The 21,825-nt window shown below is 43.2% G+C and overlaps 2 protein-coding genes across 2 annotated transcripts; one reads left to right on the top strand and one right to left on the bottom strand.

Annotated features, from left to right (window-relative positions):
- Positions 1 to 17,240: 17,240 nt before the first annotated feature.
- LOC111603705 lies at positions 17,241 to 18,015 on the top strand. Its single transcript, XM_023321404.2, has 2 exons — positions 17,241 to 17,684; positions 17,740 to 18,015. Exons 1-2 carry the CDS (start codon positions 17,241 to 17,243, stop codon positions 18,013 to 18,015), a joined length of 720 nt encoding a protein of 239 aa, XP_023177172.2.
- Positions 18,016 to 20,635: 2,620 nt separating this feature from the next.
- On the bottom strand, positions 20,636 to 21,400 carry LOC111603704 (glycine-rich cell wall structural protein 1.0). Its single transcript, XM_023321403.2, has 2 exons — positions 21,163 to 21,400; positions 20,636 to 21,126 (listed from the first exon to the last, which is right to left on the bottom strand). The coding sequence occupies exons 1-2, from the start codon at positions 21,398 to 21,400 to the stop codon at positions 20,636 to 20,638; spliced, it is 729 nt and encodes a 242-aa protein (XP_023177171.2).
- Positions 21,401 to 21,825: the final 425 nt, after the last annotated feature.

Below are 21,825 nucleotides of genomic sequence, written 5' to 3'. Positions count from 1 at the left end.
GTCCGTAGTCTGCCTTTTGAATATACTTAGGGTATATGAAAAATGAAACAACAAGGAATGAGAATGTGGAATGGGGGCGTGGCAGAAGAATAGTCTGAAAATAGGCAAAAGAACAAAAAGGCAAAAGGCGCTGCAGAAAATAAGCTTCGACTTGGCTTTGCCAACGAAAACTTTGCCAGCCTTCCTTGCCCAGCACTTGCGCTCCGTGGCTGCACCACCAACTCATCACCACCCAACCCACCTCCTGCTGCTGGCCTTTCTTTCTGCTGTTGCCTGCTGTTGCTTTTGTAAATTGGTAAAAGTTTGAGTTTAATTCAATTCGGAACGGTAGCTGTGAGTGCCGGCTTCCTATGGATAAGTAAAACTCCGGACAGTAGCAGAATTGTGGGCGTCGGACAGCGGTGGGCGTGGCTTGTGTCTGTGTAAAGGATATCACGCGTCGCCCAACAGTTGCTGTTTGCTGTTGCTGTTGCTATTGTTGTTGCTGTTGCGCGCAAATTGCGGTGCATGGACAGTCGGCGACATGGGCATAGGGAGTGGGTAGAAGGTAAGGGCGCGGAGGGAGGCGCTGATAAGTGGGTGGGTGTGAGCCAGAGCACTGGCCATCGCAGCTGCGGGTGGCACAAACTGGCAACAAATTCATGCGCTTTGTTGTCGCTGCATATGTAGTAAATTGTTGGATGGAGCCAGCGGGTGGGTGGTTCGAGTGGCTCGGTTTGGTTGCCGTCGGGTGGTTCGGTTGCCTCGTTGTTTAGGGTACGAAGTTGCACATGAAACTTGGCACGTCGCCTAACGTGGCATGTTTATATGTACATACGTATGCCAGAGGCGAGCGACAAAAACAAATGGCTAACACACACACACACACACACACACACAGGGCTAATACATGCAACAATATTATCTCGTTTATGCGACACTTATTGCAATTTTCTGCCAGGTGGCAACGTTTTACATGTAATCTAAGTCAATTAGCTCGCCTTCTAATTAACTGAGTATGCTAATTATTTGCAGAATATAGAAAGAGAAGATAATTAATATATCTATACAACGGGGTTGCCACAGTTCCTGGGGCCTAGCTTTTGTATGGGAAATTCTGCGTGATAGCGTTGCCAGACAGTCTTCCTTTAATAACAACTCTTCTAATTAAATATATAGTAGAGTAGAGCGTATGGAATATGCAGCTCATAACTCTATTACTAATACTTAACAGAGTTGCCAGATATATTTTAGCTTTACAATATTCGCATATGATTGTTATTTAGCACAGAGTTGCCAGAGTTTCCACTCATTATATAGTTAGAGTTATTTCCATGTCAATATAAATATATAAGCAGAGTTGCCATTCAACAGAGTTGTCAATCGTTGCTCCATTTGAATCTATTAACCGTGCACAGAGTTGCCACTCACTCCGCTGGCGAGTGCCATTATCATAATCCTAAGTGGAGGGCATCCTGATAATCTGCAACATTATTACCGAGCTTTTAGGGCTTCAGATCAAATTTAAATGATTGTTTTAATATACTAGGGTTGCCACACACCTGCTCAGATAAAGCTTTCTGTTTATTTGAATACAAAGCCGATTTTTGCCGGTAAACTTTTATTTAAAACTTTGGTAATTGTTTAATATGTTTTCAGCATAAAGGCAACCGTATAAACGTGCCTAATCGAAAACTGTTATGGCAGAGTTGTTGTTGCTGCTGTTGTTGTTGTTGCATTACATATTTTATAGGTTCTGTGTCGAGTTTCATGTCAGAGCTTCAAAGTGAAGGCTTCGCTCTGGCTGGCTGCTTAATATTAGCAACAAATCGGTAAACGTTTTGCAGTCCCCTTCGCACACCCACAAAAAGTAAGCGAAGCAACAGCCAACCCCAACTGCCCCCCTCACCCAGCCCCTGGCCGGGGTCAGTTGTTGGTTTTGTTGTCGTTGTGCATTAAGTGTTGCCAACTTTATTTAATGGTATAACAGTTGACTGCTAGTTGGTTGGCTGGCATTGCCCACACTGCCTAACAGTGTTGCTAAACGGCATGTTTTTGTCTGCTTATGTGTGCGTGTGTGTGTTTGTTGTAGCTGTTTGTGAAATTGTATTTCGTGCACTCATGTCTACGGGCAATGGGTTAGGACATTTGTGGGGAGTGTCCTTGTCGCACAGTTCATTCAACGTTTCATTTTGTGTCGCGTCTTCACTGCTCGCTAGCCTGTGTGTGTGTGTGTGTGTGTGTGTGTGTGTGGGCGTAAATTGTCTATTAGTCAGTCCCGGCTACGTGAAATTGTTGTACATTTTTACGTTTTGGCTAAGGGATGAAATTTAATTAAGATACTTTGACGTTTCGCAGATACACAGAGTGAACTGAGCTCGGAGCACAAGACAATCCAAGACAACACAAAGAACAACATGCCAACGTACAGACACCCAATTGACACCAACAACAACGACAGCAACAACAACACACATCGGTATACACACCCACACACACTTTGGCTCAAGCTCTATTTGTTGGGGATAATTCAATTTGCGCTTGTGTGTGTGTGTGTGTGGGTGTAAAAATTTTTCGATATTGACAATGAGGATAACGACCGACGACAGACGACAGACGACAAACGACAGTCGACGATGACCCAGCATCTTTGTTCTCTTTGTAAGTTAAAGTGTGTAGGTGAAGAGGAGAGTGAGCTGTCCCCTTGGCTTGGCATATCGATAATTATCGTTCACATAGTTGGCAATCGATTACTGATCCGTATAAAAGTACATAGATAGACAGTAGATAGTAGATAGTAGATAGTAGATAGTAGATAGTAGATAGTAGATAGTAGATAGTAGATAGTAGATAGTAGATAGTAGATAGTAGATAGTAGATAGTAGATAGTAGATAGTAGATAGTAGATAGTAGATAGTAGATAGTAGATAGTAGGTAGTAGATAGTAGATAGTAGATAGTAGATAGTAGATAGTAGATAGTAGATAGTAGATAGTAGATAGTAGATAGTAGATAGTAGATAGTAGATAGTAGATAGTAGATAGTAGATAGTAGATAGTAGATAGTAGATAGTAGATAGTAGGTAGTAGATAGTAGATAGTAGATAGTAGATAGTAGATAGTAGATAGTAGATAGTTATTCTATGTATATTCCATAGAGCCATCCATTTGCCAGTTACATATTTTCACAATTTACTTTAAGCTCAATAGATTTCAGAAAATGTTCTGTGGAAAATTAGCTCAGCATGACGCAATGCCGCAATTATCTGCGTCAAAGTTTCTTCGGCTAATCTCGGGGCAGGGGTGGGGCAGTTGGGGGCGGACAGCGCCATTTGCTATTGGAAATTTAATTAGGTTTACATCATTTTTGTTAAGTTAACGCCAGATGGGCAAAAGCAGCACGAATAACAACAACGATAAAAACTTTTACTCCCATTGATAGAGCGGAGACTGGGACTCAATTAGAGGCACATCTACAAGTCAAATATTTTGACTAGCGAGCAAAAAACAATAAGAACATTTGGCACTGAGTGCCAGCAAGTCGATTAATTAAACACACACACCCCCATGCTAAAAAGGCGAGGGAAAACAGTCCATAAATGTCCCGAAGCAACCACCCAATGAAATATTAATAGTAACAATTATGTGCTACGTGCCACAGTGGCAGGCAGCTAACAGCCAACAGCCAACAGCCAACAGCAACAGCCGGCGTTCCAACAAGGATAACACAATTACAACACAATCAAAGAATTTCTGGTCAGAAATTCGATAAACAGCCCTCGCAGGAGCCAGCCAAAGAAACAAGTGCCAGACCCTGCACAGCGAGAGGGACAAGGGGTGGGCGTGCCGCCACCCACTGAGCGCTGAATAATTCGTAATGTATCTAACCTCGAAAATCTAATCAAGCCCAGTTAAGCAAACAGAGAGCGAACCAGGACAGAGCAACAACAATTACACGTGCGCCCCCTCTCCTACTCTCTCTCTCTCTGTTTTTCTCACTCGTCGCATGGTGGCAACAAATAGCAAAACAGCAGCGTCGGCATCGCAGTCAACGTCAATCAGTTAGCCGCACAGAACGTCACACACGAACAAAACACGCTGCCTGCAGATCAGGCGCTCAGAAGCAGCAAAACGCGTGCTGCGCTCTCTTGCACGCAGTTACACACACACAGGCACACAGACACTAAGTGATTTGTGTGAGTGCGCCTGTGTGTGTGCGCACATGCAATGGCACGTGAAAAACATTGTCTGCCTGACCGAACCTCGCACTCAAACCGAACACGAGTGCCGAGCAATGGAGCAATACGGCAGTCGGCTTCGTCTCGCCTCGTCTTGTCATTCGGTTCGATTTCGCTCTCCTTCTCTGTCGCGCTTTAAGCTGACTTTGGCCATGCTCACACTCTCACAGCTGACATGCTTGATGGCTATGCTGTCGCCGTCGACGTCGCAGTCACAGTCAGCGTTTCTGCTGAAATTATTCAGCTAACAATTTCTTACCGCCGTCGTCGCTGCACCTCCTCCACCAAATGGTCGTCCCACCCACCTACCAGTGTCATTCCCGCTGCGTGCCCGACAACCGCACGGCGGAAAATTCACTTTTCGCCATCGCTGCGCACTTGTGCCGAAAGTCAGTCGGGCACGTCCACAACGCAAGCACAGGGTGTTGCGGGGGGTTGCCATGAATGTACGACTGTTTGTGTGAGTGTGTGTGCGTGTAAGTGTATGTATGAATGAAGGGCAATCGGGGCACTCACTCACTCATTTGCTCGCTCATTCGATTTAATCGTTTAGTGCGCCCTTTTGCGCCTTATCAACGTTTCATTTAATTTTTGGGCGCAAAACCTCTCGGTTTCGATTTTGTGGGCGTCCGCTCTGCGGTTGATTAGGTGTTATCCTTATGATTAGCGGTCATTGCTCATGGGCATTGAGCCATTGAGCATAGCCGGCAATTCAATTCAATTCAAACTCTAACTCGAGTGCCACACAACGACTCGAATTAGATTCGAAATTTGATCAATTATTTGCCCAACACTCCCACTCCCACTCGCAATAGTGAATAAGTGCTTCACGTACCACTAATGCCACAGATGGACACTATTTTGTATTTACTTCAATTCAATTTACCCAATAACAATCATGAATAACTTGGCGGATCTGAGTTAAATAAAGTCAAGTAGTTGGATCAGTGGAAACGCTAGTCAGGGTAGGGCTTAGCTATGTATATAAATCTGTATTTATATATCTTTAGCTAATTATGTTATGGCTATTTCGGTTTCAGCTTGAGTATAGGTAGTTTATATAATTCAGCTTAGCAACTGGCCTAGAGTAGAGGATCTATGTAACTAACCAGCTATCTATATTTGTTTCCAACTATATCTTCTACAAATCTAAGTTTATATCACTATTTACTTTCTTTCTATCATATATATATATATACCTATCTATCTATCTTTCTATCTATCTATCTTTCTATCTATCTATCTATCTATCTATCTATCCATCTATCTATCTATCTATCTATCTATCTATCTATCTTTTTATCTCTTTATCTATCTATCTCTATCTATATATTTTTGTATATCTGTTCGTTTATCTGTTAATTTATTTATATATCTGCCTATCAATTAATATATCTATCGATCTCTCTATCTATATCTTTGTACATATCTATTTCTTCATATATTTAGCTTTCTATCCGTCTATCTATCTATCTATATCCATATCTTTTGAACACTCTCTCCTTAACTATATCTTTCCTTCCTATCTATCCCTCTCTTTTTATCCCTCTCCCTCTATCCCTCTCTATTTCTCTATCTTTCTATCTATCTACATCCATGTCTGCCTTCATCTACACAGCTCTTTTGGCCACTTGCTGCTATTTTCTTTTAGCACTTGGCATATTACGTATACGCCGCATTGTACGCGCACTTTGCGGCACCCCCAGAGCACTTGGCCATATCCACTTTCTAGTATCTGCATTCCAGTAGCTGCGATTTATTAATATTTTTTCCTCTCTCTTATCCGGCAGGTCCTTTGCTGCCACTGCCGCTGCCGCTGCTGCTGCTCCTGTGGACCTCTTTCTCCGCTTAAATTTTGTAATTTCTTTGTAGAAGCTGCTGCTGCTGTTGCGCTGCTCTGTGCCTTGGCTCGCTTTTATTCATTCATTTATTTGCGCTTTTTCCATGTTTTTCTTCTTCGTTTTTTTGTCATTCTTCTCGCCATCTTTGGCAAGCTTTGCCCCCTCACCCACCCTCTCTCTGTCCCTCCATCTGCCCGATCACTGCCCGCTGCCCCCATTTTTTATGCTTTGCTCCTTTTTGCATTTTTGCTCGACAAAGTTGCCGCTTTATTGTTTCGATTTAAGTTACTTTGTATGCTGTCAACGTTGGGTGGTTTCGGGTGGCTTTTGGGTGGGTTCTGGGTGGTTCGGTTCGTAACGCCAAACCCGCATTAAAATCGCCTGGGAGCCGCTTTGGGTTTCATTGTAGCCGTTGTCGGTGCTTTGCCTGGTTTTATTTCACAGCTCTTTGCGGCCTTAGGGAGTGTCAATGTGGAGGGGGGGGCTGGGGCTGGCTTTCATGGGGCTGTTTTGCTTGTACTTTGATTTGTCGGCCCCCACATTTTAGTAGCCTAGTACCCGAACGGGCATTGAGTTTTATGCTCGTTTAATGGCTGCGAATTTACTCGCTTTATGCGTCTTCGATAAGCATTTATTAGCGCCAGGCGCGCGGTTGAGTGGCCAGGGGTAGCAGCAGGCGGGGGATGAGTCGGAGTGGGAGTGGGAGTGGGAGTGGGACTGAGAGTGCGAGTTGGTAAGGAGCTGCCAGTGGTGCGCTGCAGTTGAATAATGTTTACGGTATTGGCTCGTTTCTGGGGCTGATGAGGCGTATGATTTATTTTTATGTTGTATTCTTTTATCATTCTCTTTTCGTTTTTTCGGAGCTGGGAAATATACTTATTGAGGGATTTTGACAAACATATGTTGCCAGCGCACTCCCTGGAGGACGGGTGGGCACGTTGGCTGGGATGACGGCATCTTATTTAAGCCTTAATTTGTAAGTTGCTCTGCTAACGTTTCCCATCAGCATTGTCGAAGTTTCACCCAAACTCGTGCCAAGAAACGAAATCATTTTGTGTCTCCTTTTTTTTTTTGGCCACAGCGAGTGGGTGTGGGAAGTGTTTGCCACAGTGAATGCCAGAGCTTATGTGTGTGGCAGGAGTGTTGGTATCGATGTATACACAGCCAGAACAGAGGTCAGGAGCGCAGGCTAATTGACTTCTGAAGAGGGATGGCACAAAGGCGGCTGACTAGGTTGGATATTTTAATATAGGTATATATAGAGAGAGCTATTTATAATGCAGGCGTGTGCTGCTATTTAGAGCTGTTTATATTGGCTACTGGCTAGATGTATTTATATGAAGTCCTTAAATGTCCTTGTGCATTTATTAACATTATTAATCTTGTCTGCCAATTTTCTTCATTTCTTTCTTCTTCTCTCTTTTTTTACCTTCTCTTTGCATATTTTTTTACATTTTACATTTTTTTCATCTTCTTTCATTCTCTCTGCCAAAATTTTTACTTTCCTTTCTTCTCATCTTTTATATTTAATGATAGTTAACTCAGCTAATCTAATGATATTTCATGATAGTTCCCTTTCAAATGCTCCCTTTAGTTGTCTTTGCTCGATACGCCACTGTCTTCGGCTTTTGTGCTGGTTGTCAGTGCCTCAGCAGCGGCAACGCCATCAACATCAGGCAGCTGCCTCATCACCTCAGCCCCTCAGAGAGCAAGGCTAGCGCCGCGCCGCCTCTCCTGCCAACGCACATGGCCAATCCACGTCAGGAGGGTCCTCGTCGTAGTCCTCGCTATGGTATATTGCAATTTTTGCTGCTGTTGCCCATAAAACTTTCCACTTTTTGTCGCTTCTCTTGACTTTTTTGCTGCTGCTGCTGCTGCTGCGGCTGCTATGCAATGCTGCTGCTGTTTGCTGCTCCCAGACCCGCCCACCGCCCACCACCCCGTTTCACAGTTTTTCCCAACGTCTTTGGCATAAAATAGCAGCCACGACAGCCTCGTCAGGAGCAGCAGCAGCAACAACAACAAGGACAACATTTACTCGTCTGCTTAACTGCAAAGACAAACCTTCGGACCGCACCGCGCCGCCCCGCCCCACCCGCGCTGCCCCACAAGCACTTTGACTGTCATCTAAAATTCATTTTTATACTTGTATTTCGTTCTTTTTTATTTTTTTGCTTCTGCTTCACTTTTATTTTACTTTGCTTTATATTTTTGCGCTGTTTTCGTTTTGCTTTTCAGCTGCTTCGTTTCTTGAGCCATTTTTATTATTTTTGTCATAAGCTGTATGTGCATGCGTGTGTGTGCGAGTGTGTGTTTGTGTGTGTGTGCGGCTTCTTTATATATTTTTCATTGTGCCACACTGGCGCACATCCTGCTCATGTCCTTCGTCTACGTCTGCGTCTTCTTTTCATATCCCTCTCCCTCTGCTTCCTCGCCGCATCCTCAAACTCGCAGAAGTCAAATACGTTTTAATATCTTTTCTCTCTCTTGACATTTTCACTACAGTTATGTTGCCATTTTGTCCTGGCATGTGTGTGCCAATGTGACTGTGTGTGGGAGTGTTTGTGGGTGTCTGGGTTTTTCTTCTATCGCTTTGGCATGGATATACCAGTTGCCTCCCGTTGTGAAGAGCCGCGCAAGTTTCTTGCCAAGTTCTATATGTGTGCGTGTCTATGTGTGTGTGTGTGCGTATTTCATGGCAAACGCATCCTTCGCCTCTGCTGCCCATAATGTCTGCCATCTGCGTGGGTGCACGTATGTGTGTTTGTGTGTAGCAGCTTAATGCCTTCATCGTGCTGCTGCTCCACATCATGCTGCCGCTCCTCCTCCCCCTGCTCCTGCTCATCGTTGTCGTCCTTCGCCGGCTGTTGCTGCAGCAGCAACACCTACAACAACAATAACTCGCCTGCCTCTGCTGTCACTGTAGGAGCCACATGCTCTCCAACACCAAGCCAACAATTCCCCAAATAACACCGCATCCCACCTCAGCGCAGTCCACTCCTCGCCCCGTCCCTCCCTTCCTTTGGCTCAAATGCAAGCGTAACATTTTGCGCTATCGTTTTTTTTTTTGCCTTCTTTCTTTTTATTTCTTTGCCTTCTTTTCATTTTCATTTTTTGCTTGTCTCGCTGCTTGTCTTTTGCTCTCCAAGTTTTCATACCCTAACGCAACAGGATGCAGCAGGCACAGTCGAAGAGTCGAGCAGATTAGCTCGGCTTATATAAGGTAAATATATAATTTTATATTTCATAATACATTAATTATATAATATAAATATGTATTATTTTTTTATTATTATATATTTAATTATTATATAAATATTTTTAGTATTTTACTTCTTATTTCTTCTTTTATAGAGCATCCAAAAGTCGTCTTTGGGTTTTATTTTAGTCACGTTTCTATGATTTTTTGTATAATTTTCTATCTACTTTTTTTTCAAGTTTTTCTTTGTCCTTTTTGTCTGTTCTCTCTCTCTATCTATCTCTCTCTTGCACGCTTAAACTTTCCCTGGCTAAATGCATCTCTTTCTTACATTTGTGCTAGAGTGCAGTTTTTTACTTAATGTCTGTGTTGCTGACTTGAGCTTTTAAAAATATTTTTGTTGAATTTTTCACACACACACACACAATTGTACAAAAAGTATCTGAAAGTTTTTATTGCTAGTGGAATTCTGTAGAGTCGCAGAAGAGCTCGTGTATGTGTGCAACTATTTCAGCTCAAGCTGATTTCCGTCCTATTAAATTCTTAATCTGAGTGGTTGACGGCTCAGCTGTGGCCACATTAATGCCTTGGCTCAGCTATTTAATTCTTTATGCCCTCGGCTCCAGCTCCTGTGCGGGCCCCCAACATTGTATTACAATGCCGCATTACAGGCACCTGTCTGCATAATTAAATATGTCGATTTTCGTTTAATTTGCCACAGAGCAAAACAAGTGCCACGCCCCTGCTTGCCAAGCGCCCCGCACATAAATAATTAAAAAGAAAATGCCACAAATGCAAAAAGGTCAGCGTATAAAAATTATAAAATCGAATATTAAATTTACCAGCAGCAACAGCAACAGCAACAACAACAACAACATCAGCCTCTGCCGCTGCTGTCGTCAGCTGCGCAGCGCGCTCGACTTAACCCAACTTAACTACTTGACAGCAAATTTTGTAAAATGTAATTAACCAGCGACAGGCGGCGGTAAAAGCAAAAGCAACAACAACAGCAGCAACAGCAAATGCCAAATAACATCAGCATTAACAACAAAAACAAACGGCACAACAACATCAACAACAACAACAAGGGCGGACGGCAGGCAGGCAGGCAGGAAGCAGGCTAAAATGAAAGCGGGCAAAATGGAAAATCAACAGAGCTCGTTGACATAATTTTCAGGCGACTGCACGTGCGACAGAGACAGCGCTAGAGCCAGCGAGCAAGACGAGTGGGGCATCATAATGGACGCTCGCTTCAATGAGGCTCCTGCTGCTCTGCAGCGTACATTGCTGCGCGCCCAAAGCCAGCAAACACCCTGAACCGCCCCCGTGGCCAGCCTGAAAAATGATGCCACACGTTTTTATGCACAGCAAAAGCAACGGTATATCCGCCTCGTGCTCCGCCTCGCCCCTCGTCCATTACAACTTTGTGTCATTACTAAATAGTGGGTGGCTCCCGGAGGCGGGGTGTGAGCAGTTTCGGTTACGGCTTCGGTTTTGGTATCGAGCCAAACCATTTGTTGAACCTTTTTTTGGTTGCCACAAAATTTGCGCCTCATTTTCAGCCAAGTGGGCAGGAGAAACGGTATCTCTGTATGTGTGTGCGTGTGTGTGAGAACGAGCGCACGTCGAGCGGGCGCTCTCTCACTGCGCACGTGGCGCCATCTAATGGCAGGAAGCATGCTAAGCAGCGGCTTCCACATGCTGAAAGTCATTTGGGTGTGCATGGAGCCAAGCCCAAAGCCAAGCCAACCCTTCGGCCATAGCCACCCGGCTCAAATCAATTTAACTTTCAACTTTGGCGCGCGCTCTCGTGTTCTCTCTCTCTCTCTCTCTCACTCGCTCTCTGTCATTTACACTATGCCGCAGCGCTGCCATCCCTTGTGAAATTCTATATATCCAGCTGCTAGCATTGCTGGGCGCCCAGGCAACTCCCGCGTTTGTCGAGCCAAACAGCGAGCAGACGACGGACGAGCCGGCCCAACAGCGAGTTAGCGAGTGAGTGAGTAAGTCGGCGAGTACGACAGTTCGTTCGGCTTTCGAACGAGGCGAGGCGAGGCGAGGCGACGCCTGTCGGCTCTGCTCTCTGCACGCCTTGCCCCTTTCATTTTCGCCTCTCGCTACTTATTGTTAGTGTTATTCGCAACGACTGCGCTTTTATCGTTTATTTGCGTTCCGGACACGGGTCGGGGATTTGGTTTCGTGTCGCATAAGGGGTTGACTGCCAGGCGAGTGACTGGGGCAAGTGGCTGCACACCAGGAGCCAAGCAGCCAAGGGGCAAGGAGCGAGCAGCATGGGTCGTGGGGCGGCTTATGTGAAAAGTCAGAATTGTGTCAGAGTGGAGCAAGTGTATCCCATTGAATATCATATTGAATGTGTTTTACTTAATCGAAAGCGGAAGGTTTTCATATTTACAATATTTGTAAGTATTATATATTACTCAAAGTAGACTTTAGATTGCCTTCAATTGGAAATGTAATTGAATCGAACTGAACTGTCGGAAAGCGTGCTTAGTTTCTAAGACATCGTATCGCCAGCCGGCCATATCAGACATGAGCCAATCTTGATCTAGTATTCCTTGACTGGATTTATTACTTCAACCATATTGCTGTATTCAACACAGCTGGCTAATTGTTTTTGTAGTTTTTACCCAGTCATATGTACTCATATATTTTCTAAACGTAAGCCAAAATGCTTGATTGGATCGCTCAGTCCAAAATATATGGGCTTTTCTTTATTATCTTGCCGTTATTATATGTTTTGCGGAAGCTTCTCAAGGTGCGAAAGGAAAAGTTGCTCAAGGCGCAAGAAATGAAAATTCAAGCAGCGGACGAGTCTTCGATTAAACCGATCGATACTAGCAATAGAATCGATGTGGATGTGGACGAGATGAGGTCAGCTGTGGATCTGATCAACTTCCAACTGATACTAATCGAATCGAAGATCTATAAGGATATCGAGCCAGTGCCACCCCTATCCATGGGTGAGTTCTCTGAAGCTGTGCGACACCTGGATTATATCAAGACCAAAACTTTGCCCTTCGCCATTGGAGAGATCATGAAGGACTGCAAGTAAACGGATCCAGCACCTATGTATATATATGTATATGTATGTATATATATGTATGTATGCAATTACAAGTTAGGCTTTATATTTTCTACCTTCGATGTTGCGGAAAATAAATATTGTGTACATCTCATAGAAACGTGTCCAAATCAATTCTCAACTCAAGGGTTGGCCACTCGCTATTAATATTAAAAAATAAAAATCATTTCTCGGGCGCTGCGTCTGTCTGTCGCTGGCAATGCCTGGGAGTGGTTGCTGTGGGTGTGCAGGTGGTGCGGGGGGTGTTGCCGTGGCTAGCAGCAACTGTGGCGTTTTAATCAGTGTTGCAAAATGCCTAGCATCAATAAATATATATATATATACATATATATATATCATGTCACAGTAATATATAAAAGCTAAAAGAATTATGCTTGACATAAGTTATAAGTTCTACCATAAGACAGGAATAGTATCATTGTTTAGCTTCTTAGTTTGATTTGAAATATAGATTAACCAAACGGGAATCTTCTAACTGTATTTTTGAGTGAAGCTCTTCTCTGCGATTCTCATTGCCTTGTTACTAATATCGAAGTTTCCTTTAGATGTATCAGGACGTATCATTTTCTATAATATATAATAGTAAATATTTACACATATATAGTTAAGCTTATTAGTTAGGGATAATTCAGTTGGTTACGCTTTAAAGCGATTAAAGCTGCTGTGTCAAATTTAATGAGAGATTTTCAGCTTTTCCTGTATATAAAAGTGGATCGGAAGCTGAGAAAAAGGTTATTCGTAAGAATAAATCAAATAAGATGCAGTTTAAGGGAGCTTCTTCGCTAATCTGGTTGACCATGCCATTCTTAATCTGTTGCATTGAGCCACCTTGTCTTGGGGATTTTAAACCTGCATACCGAAGTACTTCATGAACAATTTTGAATATATCAATAAAATTGGAAAGGAAATATATTTTCCAAAGGAGAAAGAAAAAAGTCGTCTTTAGGGAAAGATATTCAGGAATATATGTATGCAATCTTGATTGATTGCGATACATACATATATGATATTTTTGGCCGAGGCAGTCAGCTAGAAAAGAAGCTAATCTATCGGGAGAAAAGGCCAAAACGCGCATCACTAGGTGTTAATGCATTTTGCAGACACGTGCGCGATACGCTTCTTTGATTTGCGGACGTGGACGAGTCGACTTGGAACTGAACTATGAAGCCAAAGAACAGAGCTAAGGGAGGATGGGAGCTGGGAGCTAGGCGAAGGGGTGTCGAAAAGGTCTAGCTGGGAGTTGCCTGAGCAGCTTAACATATTTGTAAAGACCTTTTTATTAAAAACAAAAAAACGGGCTTAAAGATTATTCGTAGATGGGGAAATCTGAGTGTTTGTCTGGCAATCTTATTTTGCGTCGGTGCGATATTTTAATTACGACTTACTGTACTCATCGCTATGGAAATGCTGTATATGCTTGACTGATGCTTGACTTATGTAAGGAATAGCATAATTATAGGGGAGAAATTTAAAGAGCTTAAGTCTGATTTGAAATTTGATTGAACAAATTGAGAAGCAGCTGGAAACTATTCTTAAATTGTATTTTTGAGAATAGCTCTTCTTTGCGATTCTCAAACAGTACCAAAAGAAAATATATATACTTATATATAATTTATAATCTTGATTTGACAGAGAATGTATGAATGTATGAATGTGTGAATGTATGAATGTATGAATGTATGAATGTATGAATGTATGAATGTATGAATGTATGAATGTATGAATGTATGAATGTATGAATGTATGAATGTATGAATGTATGAATGTATGAATGTATGAATGTATGAATGTATGAATGTATGAATGTATGAATGTATGAATGTATGAATGTATGAATGTATGAATGTATGAATGTATGAATGTATGAATGTATGAATGTATGAATGTATGAATGTATGAATGTATGAATGTATGCATGCATATCTAAATAGTATATCTAGTGTAATCGTATATGAAGTTTTTTCGACGTCTTTCTTCTCACTCGGCTCTCAGGGGCTCAATTGTCACATATGTTGTTTTTTGCTTTTTCTTATAGCTTGACATTTACCTCAATCCGACCACCCAAAGTGAGCACAGAGATGAAGAAAGAGGGAGGGAGAAAGAGAGAGAGAGAGAGAGAGTTGTAGAGCTTGAAAAGATTCATTCATTCTCTGACCTTTGGCCGTATCTCTGTTGCTCTCCCTCTCACACTGGCTTAACTATTGGCACTCTTGGTTGCATTTTTATGCCATGTTAAAGCCACTTTATGCGCTTTTTATGAGCCCGCAGCCATAAAAAAGCGTCTTACACACATACGCTCAGATGGGACAACATATTTTAATACATGGGCACACAAGCATACATATATTTAGTACATAAATATATATACATATATATATATTTATTTTTATATTTATTGATTTTGTATTAAAAATGTAAGTGCTGGCTTTCAGTTTATTTTTCCTTTCTGCTTTTCTCTTTTTTTGGGCAGTTTCAACATTTTTTTATGATATTGAAATAAAGCGTTGCACACACATTCAATAAATATAAATAAATAACGAGCTGCGAGCGACCAAGTTAAACAACAACAACAACAACAACCATATTGAAAATAATTTTAGTAAAAATATTTGTATTTTGTGTATTCGATCTGTTGTTAAATTCTTGATTTTTCTCTCTTTTTTATTATTTTCTGGCCAAACGGATTTCAAGTGAAAAGTGCCAAAGGGCTGGCGAAATACAAACAGGCGACGATTCCGACTCGATTATTTACAATTTGATTTTATTTATACACACACACGCACACACACATACTCTTATACACACCTACCGAGCATGCGGGCATGTATTTTGATTTTTGTCCAAAAGGCATTTTGCTTGGCAGTGAGAAAAATCAATCAAAATCGATTTAAAAGCAAACTTCCGTTGCGGATTTACACAAACGTGTGTATGTCTGTGTGCGTATGAGTGTTAACCAAATGTAACCAATTTATTTGCTTTTATGCGTTTCTGTTTTATTGTCTCACACACACGCACTCGCACACTCACTTTCTGCTTGTACTCCTCTCTATCTCTCTCTCACTCTCTCTGCTCGCCAAGCATGTTTGGTCAAATTTTCAATAAATAAATTGAAACACACACAAATGCAAACACTCACATGCACAGACATGCACACGCACACATAATCAGGCACATTTACAATTTGTTTTACAATGGAGCTGCAGAGCGAGGCCTAGAGAGTGAGAGAGAGCGAGAAGGAGCCGTTAAAGAGGTGAGGACGAGGGGTTTGAGTGTTGAGGCTAGCCTGGAAAATTGGACAAACAATAAAAAAAGAGTGGAAATGGCATAAATGCTTAATTCAGGACATTTGAATATTTCATAAGGACATGACCCACATACAAAACAAAGCACAAGGCACAGACCCAAAAAATATTTGTAAGTATGTGTGCGTGTGCATTGATGTATGCTCGTGTGTGTGTGTGTGTTAGTGTGAATGTAAGTTTTTTGGTCGGAAATCGCATTTTACTGTCGAGCTGCTGTTGTTGGGTAGTTTGCACTGTAATTGAGTGTATGTGCGACTCTGATTAAGAGTGTGTGCGGGCACCTGTGCGTAAGTCTTTCAACAATTTTGAGTACTGTAGGAATTATCCAAATAGTACTTAAAAAATAATTAAATGCCATTTTGAAGTTCTCAAAATCAACTAATAGTGCTATCCACCCCAATATAAATAATGCCCTTTGGTCTTGTGATTTGTTTACCAGACATTTCCTGAAGCCATCGATTTCCTTTGTTGTGCAGTTAACTTGGTGTCTGGCACCACCTGACAACAGCAACAACAGTAGAGAAGGAAAGTCCCAAGAATCGGTCAGTCATATCATTTACAACTGATTGGCATTGACAGATGCCGCTGTCTCTGTCGCTTTCGCTGTCGCTGTGCCGTCAACGTTGGCGTCGACGCACTTCAGTATTGTATGATGATAAATTACTTATGACTTGGGCCCCCAGACATTCGCCGCAGCGGCAAAAGCGCAAGAATCGCAAAGCGGCTACCTGAAAGCATTTAACGATAAACGAAAACAAAGCAAATGCAACAAAAAAAGCTCACACTAAACGAATGGCAATAAGCAGAGCGCGATAGAGTGAGTGACAGAGAGAGCGAGAGAGGCGTTCAGCACGGCGTGTGGGCTAATGCAATGAAGTGCAAAAGTGCAATCGATGGAATGAGAGAGGGAGGGAGAGTAAGAAAAGGCGACATCGCGGCGACGCGCCGCTAGTGGGCGACAGCGCGATATAAGCAAAGGGTGCAATGAACAAAATAACAAAATGAATTAGTAATAATATTTTGTTTGTGCTTTTGCGCTCATTTTAGTCTCGTGCATATTTTGCTAACTTTTTCTTTGCCTTACTTGTGATTATGTACGTGTGTGTGCTTGAGTACTTGGCGACAAACATGCAGAGTTGAAGAAGACGACGACGCCGCCAAATCGATGAGGCGAACGTCGCGACGTTAATGGCGTCGACTGCGACGCATGTCTGCTGCTGCTGCTGTTGCTGGCAGTGTCGTCGACCAGACGGAATGGCTGTATGTTCGACAGCGGACGACGCTGTGACGCCAATAACAACAACAACCACAAACGCAAATGAGGCGAATTTAAGGCAAGCGACTTAGCAGGGTTGTCAAACGATTGCACACACACTTTAAGCAACAGCAAACGTTTCTAGCATGTTTGACAACGCATACGTGCTTGCCATCCACCATGTCGCACGTCAAACTTCTGCGCTGCAGTTCGTGCAGTAGCGTCAAGCATGAACATGTTTGACTATGTTCTATATCGTTCTCTCTCTCTCTCTCTCGCTTTCTTTGGTTGATAGTGTTAGTACGCTTCTAGCTGTGGGATTGTAATGAGCGCTATACCGCAAACGGATCGCTGGCAAGAATTCTTTGATACATATCGCCAGCTGCCAGCACTATGGCGAAGCAGCGATGAGCAGTACAAGAATCAGCGACATAAGAAGGCTGCCTATGAGAGGTTATTGGAGTGCTATAGACAGATCGATCCGAAAGCCAATGTGGATAGCATGCGGCGCAGGATCAATGGGATTCGAACTTGTTTCAGGCGTGAGCTGCGCAAAGTGGAGCACAGCGAGGAGATCTCACAGGACATGAGCAAGGTGTATGTGCCGCACTTGTGGTACTACAATGAACTGTCCTTCCTGCGCGACGATGTGGGCAGAATAGCTGTGACGGAAACATCGGATGGCATTTATGATAAGCCAGATGAGTCCATGAACGAATTTAAAGACGATGATGACATGGATCACTGGTCCGAAACGGAAACTAAAATTGTGAGTGTGTTGCAGGGAATGTTTGAATTATAGAAATCTGATTTTCTCTGCCTAGTTTGAAGGCGTGCGACCGGTGGTCACTAAATCCCCTGTAAGCCCAATCCAAGCGGAGCAACCATCGCCTTTGCTCGAACAGTTGCAGCCGCAGCTGATGCCCACGCTCATCCACAGCTCAAGGGATGAGGCTGTCATCTATGCCGAGGGCTGGGCCACATCCTATCGCAAGTTGGATGAGAAGAACAAGCTGCTGGCCAAGAAGGCTATCGAGGAGATTTTGGTGCTGGGACAGCTGAACAAGCTCGAGTTCAATTCGGTGAAGATGCCAAACTGAAATTGTATTCCAATATCTAATATATATAAATGGTATTGTAATATCATTAATCTATAAATATTTAAATAAATATAATAAATATTGATAAGTAACTCTGCTGTGTAATCTTTGAGTCAAGCAGTTAGTTTTGAAGGTATATCAATCAATCAGTTTGTCGGATCCATCTGTAAATCAGTCAGTCAATCATTCAATCAGATAGCATATCTAACAGGCAGTTAAAGAGACAGTAGATTTACAAGCTAGTCTATCAATTTTTAGAGTTTCAATCATTTGTATATTAAATAATCTAAAGCCAATCAATCAGTCAATCAAGTCAACCGATCAGATGTCAGTTTCATTGTTGTCTTTTCAAAAGTCCTTCAATCAATCAGATCTCAGTTAGTCAATGCGTCAATCAAACAGACATTTATGACATCAACTAGTCAGTTCAATCAATCAATCAATTCAAATTTCAATTAGTTTGCAGTCAGTTCGCATTTCAATCAGATCAAGCAGCTATATATATGCATAACCAGTGGCTTGCTGCACCCTCTCATAATCAACTGTTTATTCTGTGTGATTGACCGATTGATTATTATTTGTTTTTAGATATAATCAGTTGGCGTGGCTCTTCAGCCACTCGAAACTAATTCTTTCATCTCTGTGTCAACTTTTGTACGTATATTGAAATTATATAAAGATAAGTGTTTTCAATTGTTCCCAAGTTTTTTTTGGGGTTGACTAAGACTACAGCTGAAAAGACTTTTAAAGCGAGGGTCGCGTAAACTGTTTGCATTTGCCTCATTGAGTGTGCTTACGATGCTGCTGCTGCTGCTGCCGCTGCACACGCGCCCACTGTCAACATAGCTAAGCACACACACACACACACACGCACACACACACACAGAGTGGGAGAGAGACACTGTGTCAATAAGAAAGGAGTCCGCGAACAACTTAACTTTAGCTTTTGTTGTTATTGTTGTTGTTGTTTGGCAAACACGCAATTTGGCGCTGCACGTGCAACAACAACAACAACGGCAACAACATCAATCAACAAAATTAAAATTAAAATAATAACAAATTTTGTAAGCAGCAACGCACAAATAAAACAATTCAAACTGCGAAAATTTTGTGTTTGGAAATTTTTCCACAATAATTTCCCATTTTCAAATTTCAATTTCATAGATATATAAATATATATAGATATATGGTATATATAGCAGCAAATATTAAGTAAATTATGTGTGTGTGTGTGTGCGTGTGTGTGTTTGCATGTTTGTTTATTCAGCGCAACAATTTGAATTTGTGGATGAGATCTAACGGCGTGTATCGATCTTTAATGATTGTTTTTTTGTTCTCAAATTGTATCGTCGAGCAAATCAAAATCTTTGCGCAATCGTTCCCAAAATAATATACAGCGCACATCCTTTTTGGCCATTGAGTAATAAATCAATATAGAAACCAACTTGGCGCCCACTTTGCTCCCAACTCGCCCAACGAAGGGAGACAGAGACAGAGGTCGGGCGTTTGGGGTTGGGGCTGGGGCTGGGGTTGGGGCTGGGGCTGGGTGCGACAACAACAAATTGGATTTGTTGCGCCTTCCTTTTTTTAGCTCTCTTTTATTTCTATGTAAGTATTTATTTTGAAAGCGTTAAGGAAACCGAGAAGTCGTCGAAGCTATACTTCCTGCACACCCATTTCGCGCTGTTGACAGCGGGCATAGCTGCTGCCTGAGTGAGTACGTAACGGGCACAGGTTTGCTTGCGAGTTTCCTGCTATCTTTTCACAGTTCTCTCTGTCTACTCTTCTGTTTCCCTAGCTTTTCCAGCATATTGCAATTCAGATTAGAGGGTATCTCTTAGTCGTTGTCTGCTTCTGTATTAGTTGTAGCTTCTGTAACTGTTGTTGGCATCGTCGTCGTCGCTCAGCCGCCCCATCCCCCTCAATTTGCACACTTTTGGGCGCCTAATCAAGTAACCCGAACACGTTCTTTGTTAGATTTATATGGAAAATATTTTTATACAAGAAAAACTCGTGGCGCCCCCGCAACCACTCCCTAACCCGAGTCAACCACTCGACGCCCTCTGCGCGGGCAAAAGCTTTTTCTTGCACTTTTGGCCTTTATGTTGGCTAAGTGTGAGTATCCTTCGTATCCTTGGTATCCTTGGCGCCGCCTCAAAGTGATATTTTACATATTTTCCTTTTTATTATTTTGGTTTTTTCTCTTTTCATTTCGCACACTTTTTTCTGCTTTTTTCTTCGACATTTTTTTGGTTGCTTGAATTTTATTACTTTACGCTTAAGTGTGTTTTTTCTTTTTAGCTAAGCCATAGATATGGCAGCAGCAGAGAGAGAGAGAGAGAGGGAGAGGGAGAGGGAGAGAGAGGCAGACAAAGTTTTCTTGCCTTCTCTTTTGTCTGCGACTTTCAAATGCAGTTTTCTGTTTTCTTTTTTTTGGTGCCTTAAATGGAAAAGTTTGAGACTATTTCTCGCGTCTCCTGGACTTAAATATCGATTGTGGAAATTATAAAGACTTTTTTATTCAACAAATAAGGCGAGCAATAAGACAGAGTTAATGAGTTGAGGCGCATGAGAGATGAAACTGCATGAGATTTGAACTTATCACAAGTTAAGCAAAGTTTTACCAGCTGCCGCCGTTGCCACCGCCCTGGGAGGACCAACCATCGCTAGCAGGAGCTGCTGGGGACCAGCCGCCGCTTGCAGGACCACCGGAAGACCAGCCACCGCCGCCGCCGCCGCCGCCTGATAAGCCACCCGAGGACCAGCCGCCGCTCGAAGCACCAGCCGAAGACCAGCCACCACCGCCTCCCGCTGAACCACCTGCAGACCAGCCTGCGGCATCACCAGCTCCAGAGCTGCTTTCCGAGATGATTTTGATGATTTTCACAGCTGTGTTGGAATCGCTGCCACCGGATGACCAGCCAGAGGAGCCACCACCGCCGCCGCCTGCAGCCCAGCCACCACTAGAGCCACCACCTGCAGCCCAGCCACCACTAGAGGCACCTCCGTAGCCACCATCTGAGGGTTGCTGCGAAATGATTTTGATAATCTTCACTTCCTGTCCACCTTGAGAGCCGCCACCATAGCCGCCACCGCCATAGCCGCCGCCACCTCCATAGCCACCATCACCATAGCCGCCACCACCGCCGCCTGCTGACCAGCCACCGCCGCCGCCGCCACCGCCTCCTGCCGCCCAGCCACCAGCACCACCGCCTGCACCACCAGCCGTTTCGTGTATCACTTTGATAACTTTAACTTCGGGTGCAGCACCAGAGTCACCATGTCCATGTCCACCACCACCGCCTCCGCCACCGCCTGCACCACCGCCAATGTAGCCCGCATTGACTACGGCGCCAACCGCCAGCAAGCAAAGGAAGATTTTCATGTTGATCGTTGATCTGGCTGAGATGAACTAAAGAGCTGAACTGATGCTATTGCCAGGTGAATCGGCAGCTTTTATAGAGGTGTTCCTCTGGCCTTGGCTAGCTGCAACTCAAACGCCTCCATCCTCCTTTACGAGCGGCTGTTGCTGCTGCCGCCGGAAGCAAACACCAACAACACAGCAACAACAACAACAACAAACACTAGCTCTTGGTGTTTGCTCAAGTGGCCAGCAGGCAAAGGCAAAGCGAAAGCATCGCCCTCGGAGAGAGATGCTCTTGGCCCATCCATAGCGACGCACTCGTAACATCATTCGCAGCTCGTAACTAGAGAGTCAATTGAGCTGCTTCCATTTGCACGAATTGTTACGATTTTGTTCGCATTTGGAAGTGGGCTTTGCATGTGAGTTCGGGTTTGCTTGATTATGTC

This window comes from Drosophila hydei, unplaced genomic scaffold, assembly GCF_003285905.1.
Source record: "Drosophila hydei strain 15085-1641.00,03,60 unplaced genomic scaffold, DhydRS2 tig00000001-arrow-pilon, whole genome shotgun sequence".
NCBI classification, from domain to species: Eukaryota; Metazoa; Arthropoda; class Insecta; order Diptera; family Drosophilidae; genus Drosophila; species Drosophila hydei.
Note: the sequence above shows the minus strand (reverse complement) of the source record. Positions and strands in the feature narration are given on the sequence as shown.

Coding starts and splice junctions, on each gene's coding strand:
- LOC111603705 (XM_023321404.2), top strand. CDS start 17,241: ATGAGCGCTATACCGCAAACGGATCGCTGGCAAGAATTCTTTGATACA. Junction 17,685..17,739: donor CCGAAACGGAAACTAAAATT/GTGAGTGTGTTG, acceptor TTCTCTGCCTAG/TTTGAAGGCGTGCGACCGGT.
- LOC111603704 (XM_023321403.2), bottom strand. CDS start 21,400: ATGAAAATCTTCCTTTGCTTGCTGGCGGTTGGCGCCGTAGTCAATGCG. Junction 21,127..21,162: donor CGGTGGCTGGTCAGCAGGCG/GCGGTGGTGGCG, acceptor GTGGCTATGGAG/GTGGCGGCGGCTATGGCGGT.